We start from the raw sequence: 13,128 nt of genomic DNA, 5'->3' as shown, positions 1-13,128 counted from the left end.
GCCTGAAAATATAAAACTACATGAGAAAGCATTAAAATCATATTTGTAGATCAGAATAACATATTAACATATTTAAAATAAAAAAGCAAGTGCTAATCACATTGTTTTTTTTTTTGTTTGTTTTTTTGTTTGTTAATTTTTTATATCATACATATATTTCAGCACATCTGCTGTCAAAAACAAAACAAAACAAAAAAACAGTCGCCGGGGAGCCATAATGGTATGGCTCAGCCTCTAATCTGAGAAACCGCAATCTGTAGCTCCTGGTGGCTCCGGTCGCGGTCAGATCTGTACATAAACTGCAGCAGAACTTGTCTTGAATCTCCACATAGACTTGAAGTTGCACAGGGCAGGGCGCACAGCGTAGGGCTATGCGATTGGAAGGACCAAATAAAGTCTACTCCCTTCCCAAACACCACCACTGTGGCGCCCACCTCCATAATCTCCATAATCCTGAGTCAACATATTGCTTCACAATATTTCACTCTTCCAAATCATCCATCACGCTCCCAAGCAGAAGTGGAGAGAACTCCTTGCATTCTCAGTTAGCAATATACAGGAGTGTCTGCACACAGTACTGAGGCAGCTTTACACGGTTTCAGAGTTCTGCGTTTCACCTTTCCAAAGATAGTTTCTCTTAAAATGATTAATTCAAAGTCTGACATCTGACGTCTTTTGTTATCCACACACACTTTGCACACCAGGTCTCTCTGGCCCAGAAATGGCAGGCGCTCTGGATCTGTAGGCAGTTAAGATAAAGACCAGGGTGCTGTGATGAAGGATGAGCTCGCTCTCAGTTGTGCTGTAATGTGTTGGATTCTATGGGAGGTGCCGAGTCATACAGAGTGTCCGTGTCATGGGTCGGCTCTCCGGCCAATGTGCAAGGATTGGACAATGTACCCGCGCCACAGTCACAAAAAAACCTAGATGGGAGAGATTATAAAACGGATTAGCCAAGAGCACAATCTATCTGTCCACTAACAGTTACAGAAAAATTGCAATTCATCAATTCACCAGGAACTATAGCTTTTCTTGTGGATTTAAACAAGAAACTAATACTTTTTGGAAAAAGTGACTGTTAAAAGGCATTTACAGTGTTACATTTATATTCTTGAAATTGTAATATTGCACAATATTATTGTTTTTACTGTATTTCTGGAGAGCATAAGAGAATACATGGTACACAGGAGTGTATATATTGAACTGACCTATCATGCCGTATAAACTCCACATCATGCCCTTGGTGGCACTTCTTAATACAATTCACACAAATTGCATTCCGATCTGTTGTGTTACAGGTGTGACACCTAATGGAAGAGAATGGAACATGGTGAAATACAACCATTACTGTTGGTTTCCAAAGCAGACTGCTTCAAGTTGCCTGCCTTCTGATTACCTGTAGAAATCGTGCATGGGGTAGCTGGTGTAACTGGAAATCTTGTACAGGCACTGACCTCTGCTCACTGCCTTTTCTATGGCATCCTGATTGTTCATAATTTTATTATCTAGAAAGTTATGGAAAATATTTATTTTAACATGTGTATGTATATATATATATATATATATACATATATATATTGAGGTAAAATGAGAAAGATAGTCAGCTCAGAGTTTATAAGATAACATTTACCTTTCATTGTAACATTGACACCAGAGGCTAGAAATAAGCCTCCAAATCTGTTGTTGAATATTTGATTGCCTTCCAGAGTCGCCGTTGCATGGTTTGTGATTTCAATGCCTAAAGTGGGGGACAGAGAGAGTGTTATTTGAGCTAAATATTAGAAAAATGGCACAAAAACGACACAAATTCCAATTCCAAGAATTTCAGAATGCGTTTTATTCACAATCATTACAATAGCACTGTTTTTTAATAATTCCACACCAAAACTACCATTACATAAGACTTAAGACCACCACAGTGGCAGCATGTACGCACTTCTGACCTTAAACCTTCTACCGACCTGCAGCAAAGCCGTCAAATATCCGGTTCTTCCGCAGCACCGGGTGGCTGTTTGTGCTGATGAGAACACCAGCCTGTGCGTTCCTGAAGATGTCGTTCTCTTCCAACAACCCTGAATATGCATATAAAGACATTGCTATTAGTTTCTGTGATAATGATTAAACATGGTACATCCATTATATTAATTGGGCGGCTTTTTTGACAGATTAAGCTCAGTTTTGAATCACAAGGGCTTTCATTGAGGGATTAAATCACTAATTGTGTGATTTAGCACAAGAGAACCCCCTGATCCGTGTCTAGGAATCTGTTCTGATTAAATTTTTCTACTTTAAGTCTCCATCAGCTGGAAAAAAACATTTCCTGCACTGTGCTCATAAGCAGGAAGAAATTTTCCCATCCATTCTTACCCCTCCCGCCATTGAATATGCAAATACCCCCATCCCGTCCATCATGGATCTTATTCCTGCGCAGCGTGGGGTTGCTGTCCGTCTTAATCCACACCCCCGCCATGGCATTATCAAAGATCTCATTGTCCTCGATAAAACCCAGCCCTACGAATAGACAAACAAATTATGTTAAACAAACAACAAGCAGAAACCGCTCTTACAACTGGCCACCCCAATATGACAGCTGAGATCTGTAACTGCTTTCACAATTTACAGCATTACGGCTAAGGAAAGAACTTACTCATAAACAAGCTTCATAGTGAGTAAAAAGACAAATAGAAAGAACAGAGAGGAAGTAGATAAAGAACTTACCAGAGTTGTAAACAAGGATGCCTCCATTTTGTCCACCCCAAATTTTGTTTCTTCTGATTTTCGGATTGCTTCCAGTTCTGTTTAAAAAAGAAAAGAAAAAACAAAATCATTAATCTTGTACAATGCGTCCAAAAGGTATCCAATACACAAATTCAGTAGACCTTTTTACAACCAAGACTCTTGAAAACCTATTTGTACCCCTGATACTTCCTGAGGAAGCCGAAATTCAATTACTTCCTCCCTACCTGATCTGGACTCCAGAGTACATATGATTGTAGATATCATTATCTTCCAGTACACCATGTCCATTGTCATAAAAATACACCCCAACCTTTTCAGGAAAAAAAAACAATATTAACAGGGAAGAATGAAGTCTAGATTATATCAAAAGAAGTTTTGAAGTTCCAAACCTGTTTTCCACTGTGTATCCTGTTCCTTCTGAGTACTGGCGTGCTTCCTGTGGTCACCCACACTCCGGCCAGAGTGTTGCTGTATACCTCATTCTCTTCTATTACACCCTGGCCCTTCTCATGCTACAAATAGAAACAGACAGTTACGCTAGGACCAATGCATACTGTGCATACTTTTTTTGTTAGCAGCCCGTAATGTATTCCAGTCAGCAGTGGTGTAAAGTATTTGAGTAAATGTAATTACTGTACTTATGTAACTTTTTGGCTACGCTGTAGCTTTACTGGTGTTTATCAAAGATATTAGCAACTTTTACTCTCTACTTAACAACATTTTTGAATAAGTATATGTACTCTTTACTCCAATACATTTGTGATGAGTAATGCAATTACTCATTAGATTTAGCATTGCACCTAACTTAGGTCTGAAATAAAGCAATATCGCCATCTACACTGTAAAAATTATTGTTATTAACGGTAAAATACTGTTAAAATACTTAGATGTATCCATTTCTTTTTCTTTTCTGATCAGTTATGTACATTAGGGTTTTATGTTACATCTAATGTTGTTAAATGAATATCAATTGAATTACTTTAGTGTTGTGTGTAACCATGATGGTGTTTAGTGTAACCATGATGGTGTTTAGTGTGAATGACTGTGCACCTTTTATATATTAGTATTAACTTTCTCAGTGTGTGGAAAAGCGGCTGATGAACTTTGATTCACCATGTGACTTTCTCATCACCACCTGTTTTTGGTGGTATGGTTTTCAGGTACTCTTTACACCACTGCCAGTCAGATCATGTGCATGCTCACTCACCACATAGATTCCTCCATGCTGCCCGTCATGGATCTTGTTGTGCCTTACTATAGGACAGCTGTTCGTTCTGATCTGAATGCCAGCCAGGGCATTTCCATAAATATCATTTCCCTCAATGAGGCCCCTCCCATCACCAAATATGTAAACGCCTCCTTGGTTTCCATTAAAGATGGCATTTCCCCTAGATTTAAAGCAGACAGTTCATTTTATAGATAAATCAACAAGATGGATTAATCCATTGACAGCATCGGAGTGCTTAGCTCATTACAATTGGTACCCAAAATTATTTTCAAGTCTAAAAATAGCAATATAGATTTATACTAATAGGGCAGTGAGGACAAGGGAGACTGACCTTATTGTCGGGTCACTGTTGGAGGTGATCCACACACCAGCAAAGTTATTGGCATAGATTTTGTTTTCTATGAACTGGCCTCTGCCTTTCTCGTGAACATAGATGCCCCCCGTTTGGCCATGGTGGATCTCACAGCGTACCACAGTCGGGTTAGCGTACGCTTTCACCTCAAACCCTGCAATCCTGTTCCTATGTATATTACAGCTCTCAAAGTAGCCCTGCAGAGGGAGACAGAGACAAATCAGCTCACTGGCTGCTGGCAATAACAGATGAAATCTCTGATTGAACAAAAATTAGGTGCAATTACCATGCCATGGTCAAAGGTAAACACTCCTACGTCTCTGCCATGGTGGATATGATTACGTCTGATGATAGGATTGCCATGGTTTTTTACCCAGATACCCGCAAGAGCATTGTTTGAGATTTCGTTATCTTCATAAATACCCTGTAACAACAGCACACATGAAAAAACAAAACAAGACATAATACCGTTATTGTGATTCATTATTATTTGTCAGTAAAGCAGGCAATAGTCTTGTCTGCAACCGTATTATCTACACTTTATTACTAACAATCAGTGTCAACACTGAGATAAAGCAGATATTCAAAATGCAACATTTGTACTAGATGATTTGGCCAAAACATGATGACAAAATAATCCATTTGGGTATAAGTCACACTAAGCCTTGTAATTTAACCACTACGTAACTATAGATAAAAGGAAAAATCCAAGCAAAAATAAAAATGTAACATATGGCTTCAGAAGACTTATAATATAGTGCACGAGTCATATTAATCACTTTTAAGGAGCTTTTCATGTTTTTTCTTCCCCGTTTGTGGCTTGACTGAAAAGTCAGTATGATCCTTTTGTATGGAAACCAGTTGTGTGAGAAACTTAACAGCATACAACCATAAAATGACATGGGGATGAGTAAACAATGACAATGTCCATATTGAACAGTTCATTTAATGCAGGTTCCTACCTGTGCATGATCAGTGATGTACAGTCCAACGTTTTCACAGTCGCTGATGTTGCAGTGTTTAATGGTAGGTCCTGCACCCTGACCACTTACACACACTGCTGATCCCACTGCGCAGACAGAGAAAGGACCTCAATCACCCTGATAAAGTGTCTTACTTCAACTGCTAAAATATGCCACTAACAGCAAGGTCATGAAATCAATTCTTGGAATACACATCTGATAAAATGTATACTAAGTTTGAATGCATTTCAAGTCAAATTAATGTCTGCCAAATTAACTGAATGCATGTAAAAAGGACTTCTCCCCCTTAATTCGTCATGTTAATGAAACAAACACATTAGGCTGAGAAGCAAAACAATCGTGCCATAAAGCATTTAGATATGAAGCAAGCATCCATCCATGATGCCTAGTTACACAGATTAGACACAGGATATATAGTACCGTTCAAATGATTAGGGTCAGTACTATTTTTTTCTGTTAAATTAATACATTTTATTCAGCAAAGATGCACAAAAAAATACATTTCTAGATTTCTATTTCAAATAAACACTGATGAATAGAAAGTTCAAAAGAACAAAGTATGCTGAAAAAAAGTATAACGGTTTCCACAAAAATATTGAGCAGCACCACTGTTTTCATTAGGGCTGTCAGTAACGATTCATTTTACGCTTGAGTAATCGGATAACTTTTTTTGCAGTAGTAAAATAGACCTACGGCAAACAATAACCTTTAAAATTACTTAAAATACATATGTAATGTTGATTGCTAAAATACATTATGTAATATACATAATGTTAACAGTGTTGTTTAATAAAACCATATTCTTTTTTTATACTTTATTTTAACCAATTATAATTGCTTCAAATACAGTATAAAAATAATAATAATATGGTTTTATTAAACAACACTGTTAACATTATGTATATTACATTATGTATTTTAGCAATGAATTATGTCCAATATAGATTATAAAAAACGAGCAAGAAGGTGGCTGGCCGCACACTGAATTCAGTAGACTACAGACGTCTATCAAAACTTTTTTTTTCTGGATTGCATAGTGCAAAAAGTGCAAAGTGAATTAAAAACAAATGAACAGGAGCAAACTTTGCAGTACATTGTTATCTTCAGTGCTATCTTCATAATGCATTATTTATAATAACAAATGCCCGAAGAGGGCGCCAAAGGCCTGGTGATTGTTGTTGTTGTCACTTTAGTTTAGAGCATGTGTCAAATCCTTGTTTAATATTGGCATTAAAATGTCTACTAAATATTTAATTTTGGGCAACTATGATAGAAATACTACAGTCACTGCAATTTCTTTAACAAGAATATGTGGACATTAAAACAAGCAAACTCAAAGCAAGGCTTTAAGCGTTTATAATTGCGATGAACAGTTAGCATATTTAGAAAGATGTTGATGTATTCTCCTGTGACGGCGTAGGTTTATAAATTATTTACCTTACAAATCTGATGAAATGGCGCATATTGCATTGTTATAAGTAAAACCAAACTCACTGCCTTGCAGAGATGGAGTTTGAGACGCGCTCCACACATCTAAATGACAACAGTGCAACAAAAACGCTATGAAACACAAAGCGAGTCAGACTTCATGTGCATTACAAAATGCACGTTATTGGTATTTTTGGGGTAACTTGACATGGGTAAATTGCAATCAAGGATAAAAAAATAAAAAAAAAAAGAGTACTTGAATTTAATCGAGGAATCGTGACAGCCCTAGTTTTCATAATTTATAATAAGAAATGTCAGCATATATTTCTTAGCATATTAGAATGGTTTTTGAAGGATCATGTGACACTGAAGACTGGAGTGATGACTGCTGAAAATTCAGCTTTGATTTCATAAAAAATAAACATAAATATACATTTAAAATAGAAAACGAAATAATTTTTAGGGCTGGGAGAATTTTTTTTTTAATTCACCTAGCTAAAATAGTTTATTTATTTATTCCAGAATCGATATTAATTCAATTGTTTTATTTTTGTCCTTGCTTGTAGAAGAGGTGGACAGAAGTTAGCCACTTTCGTTCCAACAGAGGATGAAATGTGTCGTTATCTATGCGTTGAGTGACGTAATATCCCAAGTGGACGCATGGAAGAGACGTGAGACTGAATGCACTGAATAGCCCTCGCGCTACTCGTATGCTGAGAGAGATATAAGACAATAGAGCGGCGATCTTTTAATTCATCCGTCTATTAAACTTTGACAAAATCATATCGCAACATTCAAAGCCGTGTTGGCGCTGCCACTGACACAGAGAGAGTTGTCATGAAACCGCTTCACAAACTGTCTTTTCAACCTCATAGTATAATTTCTGTGATGCAATAGTTTAAATGATCATAGAAGTTCAAATATATGAACACTGATGTCTACGATAGCGAAACAGCTTTTGACAGAAACTTGGTGCTTAAAATAAAGCATTTATCGATTACATTGACTGTTAAATGTATTTGTTATTGAATCATTTATTCAAGAGAATGTAGTATTGTATGATGCTTCTGCAATAAAAGTCAGAAAGATGCAATTTGTTTGTAATAATTTTAAAATATTACTGACACCAAACTTTTGAACAGAAGTGTATTATGCTAGGGAATCAGACGGTAGTGTTAAATGAAACGTACCCGTGCAGGTGCTGCGGATAACGCAGTGGTCGATATTGGGGCTGCAGTTAACCGTGATCTCCAAACAGTGGTGAGCATTATGGTGCTGTGCTGACTTATCATCAGGGTTGAACTGAAGCAAAAAAACAATCACAATTACAATCACTCAAAAACATTGATTAGAAATGAGCCGGAATTATTATCTAAAAGACACCATGCAATGAGCTAAAAGAGAAAAAGCTGTAAAAACTGTTACTCACCCTGATGGTCATGTAGCCCACATATGCATCTTCAGATCCCTCCATAAACACAAACGTTGAATCTCTAGTGTTTTCAATGACAACCTTGTCAGCTACCTTCCCTGAGGCTGAAAGGAAAGAAAACAGAGGTGTAAGTGACTTTCGACAAAGTATGCAAGGTTAAACATTTGATGTTATTTTCAAGATTTAAAGTTAAAGGATATAGGTAACAAACAGGGTCATCAGATTCACCTGCGCCAATCATTGTGATAGGGGATTCGATGTAGATCCATTCATCTGTGTAAATGCCAGAATGCACAAAAATCAGGCCATCAAAATGGGCCTCTTGCACCCCTCCAAGTGCATCCTCAATGGTGTCATAATACTGAAAACCAGAAAAGTGCTGTCATTACAATGAAGCTGAAAATGCCTCGGTGCGTTTATTGAACTTTCTTCAAAAAAAACAAAAACAAAATTGAACTGCTGAAGCCAACGATCCATACCAACATATTCTCTCTGCCTTTGTATCTGGCTGGATTACTATAAAAGTGTTCTGCAAAACCAGGCTTTACATGTGCTCCTTTATACTGTGGAAAAGAAAAAGCAAAGACTTCATGAATACTTAATTTTTTGCACCTGTTTTTAACATTTTTGATTGGTTCACCCAAGATGGACAGTTAACATGGTGCAAATGTGGCATTAGTCACTTTATTAACTTTCGAAGAGTGAATATCATTATTACTCTGACAAATCACATAACAAAATCAGACTGGAGCATCTAAGCATTCACATCCATCCTGATTTAAAGAGGAAAATAGAAACGCAAGCTCTCATACCAACTGCTGAAAGCTCTCTTTCCATGGGTTTGGTTGCTCATACTCTTCCGGGTTGATCTGGTAGAACTTCCCCGGCTCTGGATGCATCATGGGTCGTGTGTACTCAAACACCTCCATGTATAGTCTTTTCCTGTAAAACACACAAACAGACAAAACAATCACTAAAGATATAACCTTATGGAATAGGTCATATCTGAACCAATCCCCCACTAACAAAACATTATGGTGGCTGATAAGCATTTGTGAAGTTTAAATTTCAATTTCAGGTCAGTGCTGTGCTTAAACACTACTGTTCAATTTATTTATTTTCCAAAAAAATATTTTATTTAGCAAGGATGCATTAATTTAATCAAAAGTGAGAGTAAAACTCTAGCATGGTTACAAAAAGATTAATTTTCTATTGATGAAAATATCCTGAAAAAGAAAGTATGGTTTCCACAACTGATGTCACGTTGATAAATGTTTCTCAAGCACAAAATCAACAAATTAGAATGATTTCTGAAGGATCATGTGACACTGAAGACTGGAATAATGGCTGTGGGAAAATCAGCTTTGCCATCACAGAAATATATTATGTTTAAAAATATATTAAAATAGAAAATTATTCTAACCTGTAAAAAAATATTTCGCAATGACCAAATAATGCAGCCTTGGTGATCATAAGAGACTTTTTTCAAAGACATTTTAAAAAACGTACAGACCCCAAACATTTGAACGGTAGTTATACTGTTCTATTGTGTAAGCTGCAAACAAGACTGTTATTAAAAAGCCTCAAGAGACAATTCTGTCAAGATTAGATGTTAGAAACGTCAGGTGTAAAAGCATTACACTCTTACATTCTTCTGATATTTAACAAAATTCTGATAATTAAAGTACTTCTGCAAATCACTCTATTGTCAGTATGTAAATTCTCACCAGAGAATGGGGTCATTTGCAAGCTCACTGAAACGCTTGCATACGCAGGCAGCCTGGCACAAGTCCTGCTCCAGCAGGTAGGAGAAGATCTTCAGAACGACTTCATCCGGAAGTTTCTCTTGGAGATACTGCTCCGCAGGGGCAGCTGAAAACATTGTCAACAGGGGAAAAAAAATCTAAAGCAAACTGCTTGCAGAGCACACTTAATAGCAATAGTCCTTTGATAAGCAACACAACTTTTAATAATGATGCACTTAATGATCGAGACCACAACTCTTCACTCACCTGGCAGGTCCTGGGATTTTCCCGACACTCTTGCACGTTTAGCTCTGTGACCGAAATTTTCTGTGGCTGAAGTGGAGGCTCCCTGTAATCGCACAAATCAGACATTGACTTTTTAAACTGCTATTTAGATTAAAACAACTTTAGTAGGACTATCTCAGTCAAAGGTGCAAACTAAACAGGGTTAGTTTGATCTCAAAAGTGCAGAATCTTTACCTCCATACTGTTTTTTGTGGGGCACACGGTTCGTTTAGGCAACAGGGACTTTCTACGGAGTTGGTATGGACTGTTTTGAGCTCCTGGACCAGATTCTTCTGCAACCATATCTGCAGGGATGTCCTCATCTACAGAGGGCATAGATTAAAAAAAGAAAACAATCCATTCAGCTAAGCATATCTCAACCTGCCCTGCACAAGCTCAGACCCCAAGTTCCACCACAAACTCCTGATTTCCATGTTTGCGGTGATCGTTGCAAAATGTGCCTACAGGAACAAAACAGACCCATTCTCTAAAGGAAAATAGTCAAAGAAAATGGTTGGCTTTCTCCAAAAGCATAGCAGTGTAGACAACACCTTTGCCCATCAGTTGGTAAGAACATCACACATCGGTGCAAAACTCTGAATTTCCATACTTCCAGAAAGCTTGCTTTTCCATATCTTAACGCATTTAAGGAGTAAAAATCCTAAATGCCTTAACCTTCTTCATACAATTGGTTTTGCAAATGTAAACACCATTATATGTTATACACAAACCAAGAAAACTACGGCAAAAACGACTGCTATTCTTTATTCAGCTGCAAATGACTTACCTACCTACCTGTCAATACCTGGTGTACTGATCACCTGAGAGCCTTACGGTCTGTCCTTCCCTACAGCACAATTGGTACCTGGAGACAACATCCAAAAGTGAAAGATGAGAAAAGCAGCTAAAGCTTGACTCTAAACTGTCACGAATTTTATGGCAACTCACAGCTGACTGGTCCTTTGGTAGCAGACTTCACAGACAAGACGGCAAGGCAACAAAAAGTACATCAGGGCAAAATATCAACACAAAAGGAAATCCTTATCTGTTCAGCCATGGCTCTGGTCACTCTCTCTGCCTGCCTTGTGCCTACATATGCATCTAGTCAGTGTCCACATCCAAAACGTCTAAGGAGAAGGTGATCTTCCTTTTCACCAAAAACAGCATGCAAAGGTTTTAAAAAATGTGTACCCAATTAAGAACTTGGAGCATAACATCACACCCTTATGTAATACAAACACGCAGATATTACATCATTCTCCTTTCTAAACCCAACTACCCTAACTAAGGAATATTTTGGGAATGATACTTTGATGTTATCAGGTGGTAAAATCATAGTATTACTATGGTGTATGTTAAAAAAAAACATTGGGTACTTTTTAGTGTAAATGTTATATTAATATTAACTTTGAGAATATGAATGGTCTGTACACTCAAGTCAATGCATTGCTTAGGCTGATGTTCTAAATGAAATAGACAGTCTGCAAACATCAGATCAAATGTAAACATTGAGGTAGTCAAAATGCACTGATCACTACTGGTCTAAAATTAACCAATAAACCCTAATAAATGCTTAAAAGAGCATTAAAACCTAACGCATTAACACTTTATCAATGGATTTTCTTAAAAGACAGAAAGCCTGTCAGTGGGGGTTCTGTAACCCAGCTAAACGTGGAAACAAAGGTTTCTGATTGATCATCGCAGAAGCACCTTCACCCGCAGAACCCAGGGCTGTGTGCATAGCATATACAAACCAAACCAACAAAAATAACTATCCGTATGATAAATGTTACACCATGCACATATCACCAACAAAAGAGCAAAGAGAGCCTTTATCTTACCCCGTTTTCTCGCTTTGAGCTCAAGTGCGCAGCTACTTACGTTAGCTAGCGTGCTACCTAGCAGTGTAAACAGTTAACTTCACAGCCACTGCATTCAAAGCTAACGAAACCCGAATGAACAATGCAGTTGTAGATATTTATGAGGTGTGGAAAGCCGCAACTGTGTTAGTATTTGGTGTAAATGGACAATGCTATCAACGGCAGCTCAACACTGATTACCAACAGCTACGCAGCGCAGATTTTCCTGCTTAAATCCACTTCTCATGTCTCTCTTCCACCTATAACCCATGACAGATAACTTTTACCAGACATAAAACAACATTTACCTTGTTATCTTGTTTCTAGGTTTAAAGTTAACCAGGAAAGGTGACGAGTGCGTTGAAAGCTAGCCGTTTACGATTCGGGCTCGTGAAGCCCAAACAAAGCGCGGCCTGGCCTGTATATATGCGCCTCGACGCTCTGCACACAAGCCCTTTTAATCAGGCCGTGCAGCTTCGGAGTGGCCGTGTCGGGTCAGATAGATTAAGTACCGTATACGACACGGCACAACATTGAAGCGTTGTTAAATAAAAGGTCCCCGTCTTACCTCTTTCTGCGTTGTTTCTTTCCGGCTGCACCGGGCGCGGCCTCGACACTCGCCTGGGTCTCCTGCTGCTCGCTCTGACGGAGTTCATTTGGCGAGGTGACTTTACCCAGAAAAAAATACGCTTCCCTCGAACCTTATTTTGGTGTTATTAGCATTTACACAAATATTTGGTCTGAAACAAGTCAAATCAAACCGTCTACGACGAAAAAGGACACCAACCCTAGGCAGTTTTTCTTATTCGGGGTGTTGTTGGTGTGTTTTTTTTCGGACAGCTCCCCCCTGTGCTGAGCTCCGTGTCTCTCTCTCTCTCTTTCTCTCTAGCAGGAGGAGCCATTAACATGGACATGGAGAACGTGCACAAGGGGGCACCACTGATATTCAGCAAGAGTAACATTGAGTAATTGCTTTTAAATATTGATCCTCCAATTTTGGAGAAGTTCCGATTTAAAGTCTTAATTAACAGCCCTGGTGCCATGACGCTGAGATTACCACTGTAAAAGCTTTCCCTG

At 38.1% G+C, this 13,128-nt stretch overlaps 1 protein-coding gene across 1 annotated transcript; it reads right to left on the bottom strand.

The window, feature by feature from the left end:
• Positions 1-12,937, bottom strand: fbxo11b (F-box protein 11b). The gene is made up of 22 exons (XM_079596405.1): positions 12,620-12,937; positions 10,388-10,515; positions 10,175-10,256; positions 9,890-10,034; positions 8,975-9,104; positions 8,642-8,725; positions 8,391-8,523; positions 8,160-8,266; positions 7,921-8,032; positions 5,282-5,388; positions 4,606-4,743; positions 4,299-4,516; positions 3,947-4,127; positions 3,129-3,251; positions 2,964-3,049; positions 2,719-2,795; positions 2,368-2,511; positions 1,962-2,072; positions 1,631-1,738; positions 1,397-1,505; positions 1,209-1,307; positions 1-923 (listed from the first exon to the last, which is right to left on the bottom strand). Exons 1-22 carry the CDS (start codon positions 12,705-12,707, stop codon positions 794-796), a joined length of 2,640 nt encoding a protein of 879 aa, XP_079452531.1. The 5' UTR covers positions 12,708-12,937; the 3' UTR covers positions 1-793.
• Between the last annotated feature and the right edge of the window lie 191 nt (positions 12,938-13,128).

This window comes from Phoxinus phoxinus (genome assembly GCF_949152265.1).
Source record: "Phoxinus phoxinus genome assembly, chromosome: 21".
In the NCBI taxonomy this organism is placed as follows: Eukaryota; Metazoa; Chordata; class Actinopteri; order Cypriniformes; family Leuciscidae; genus Phoxinus; species Phoxinus phoxinus.
This window is presented reverse-complemented; position numbering and strand designations above follow the sequence as displayed.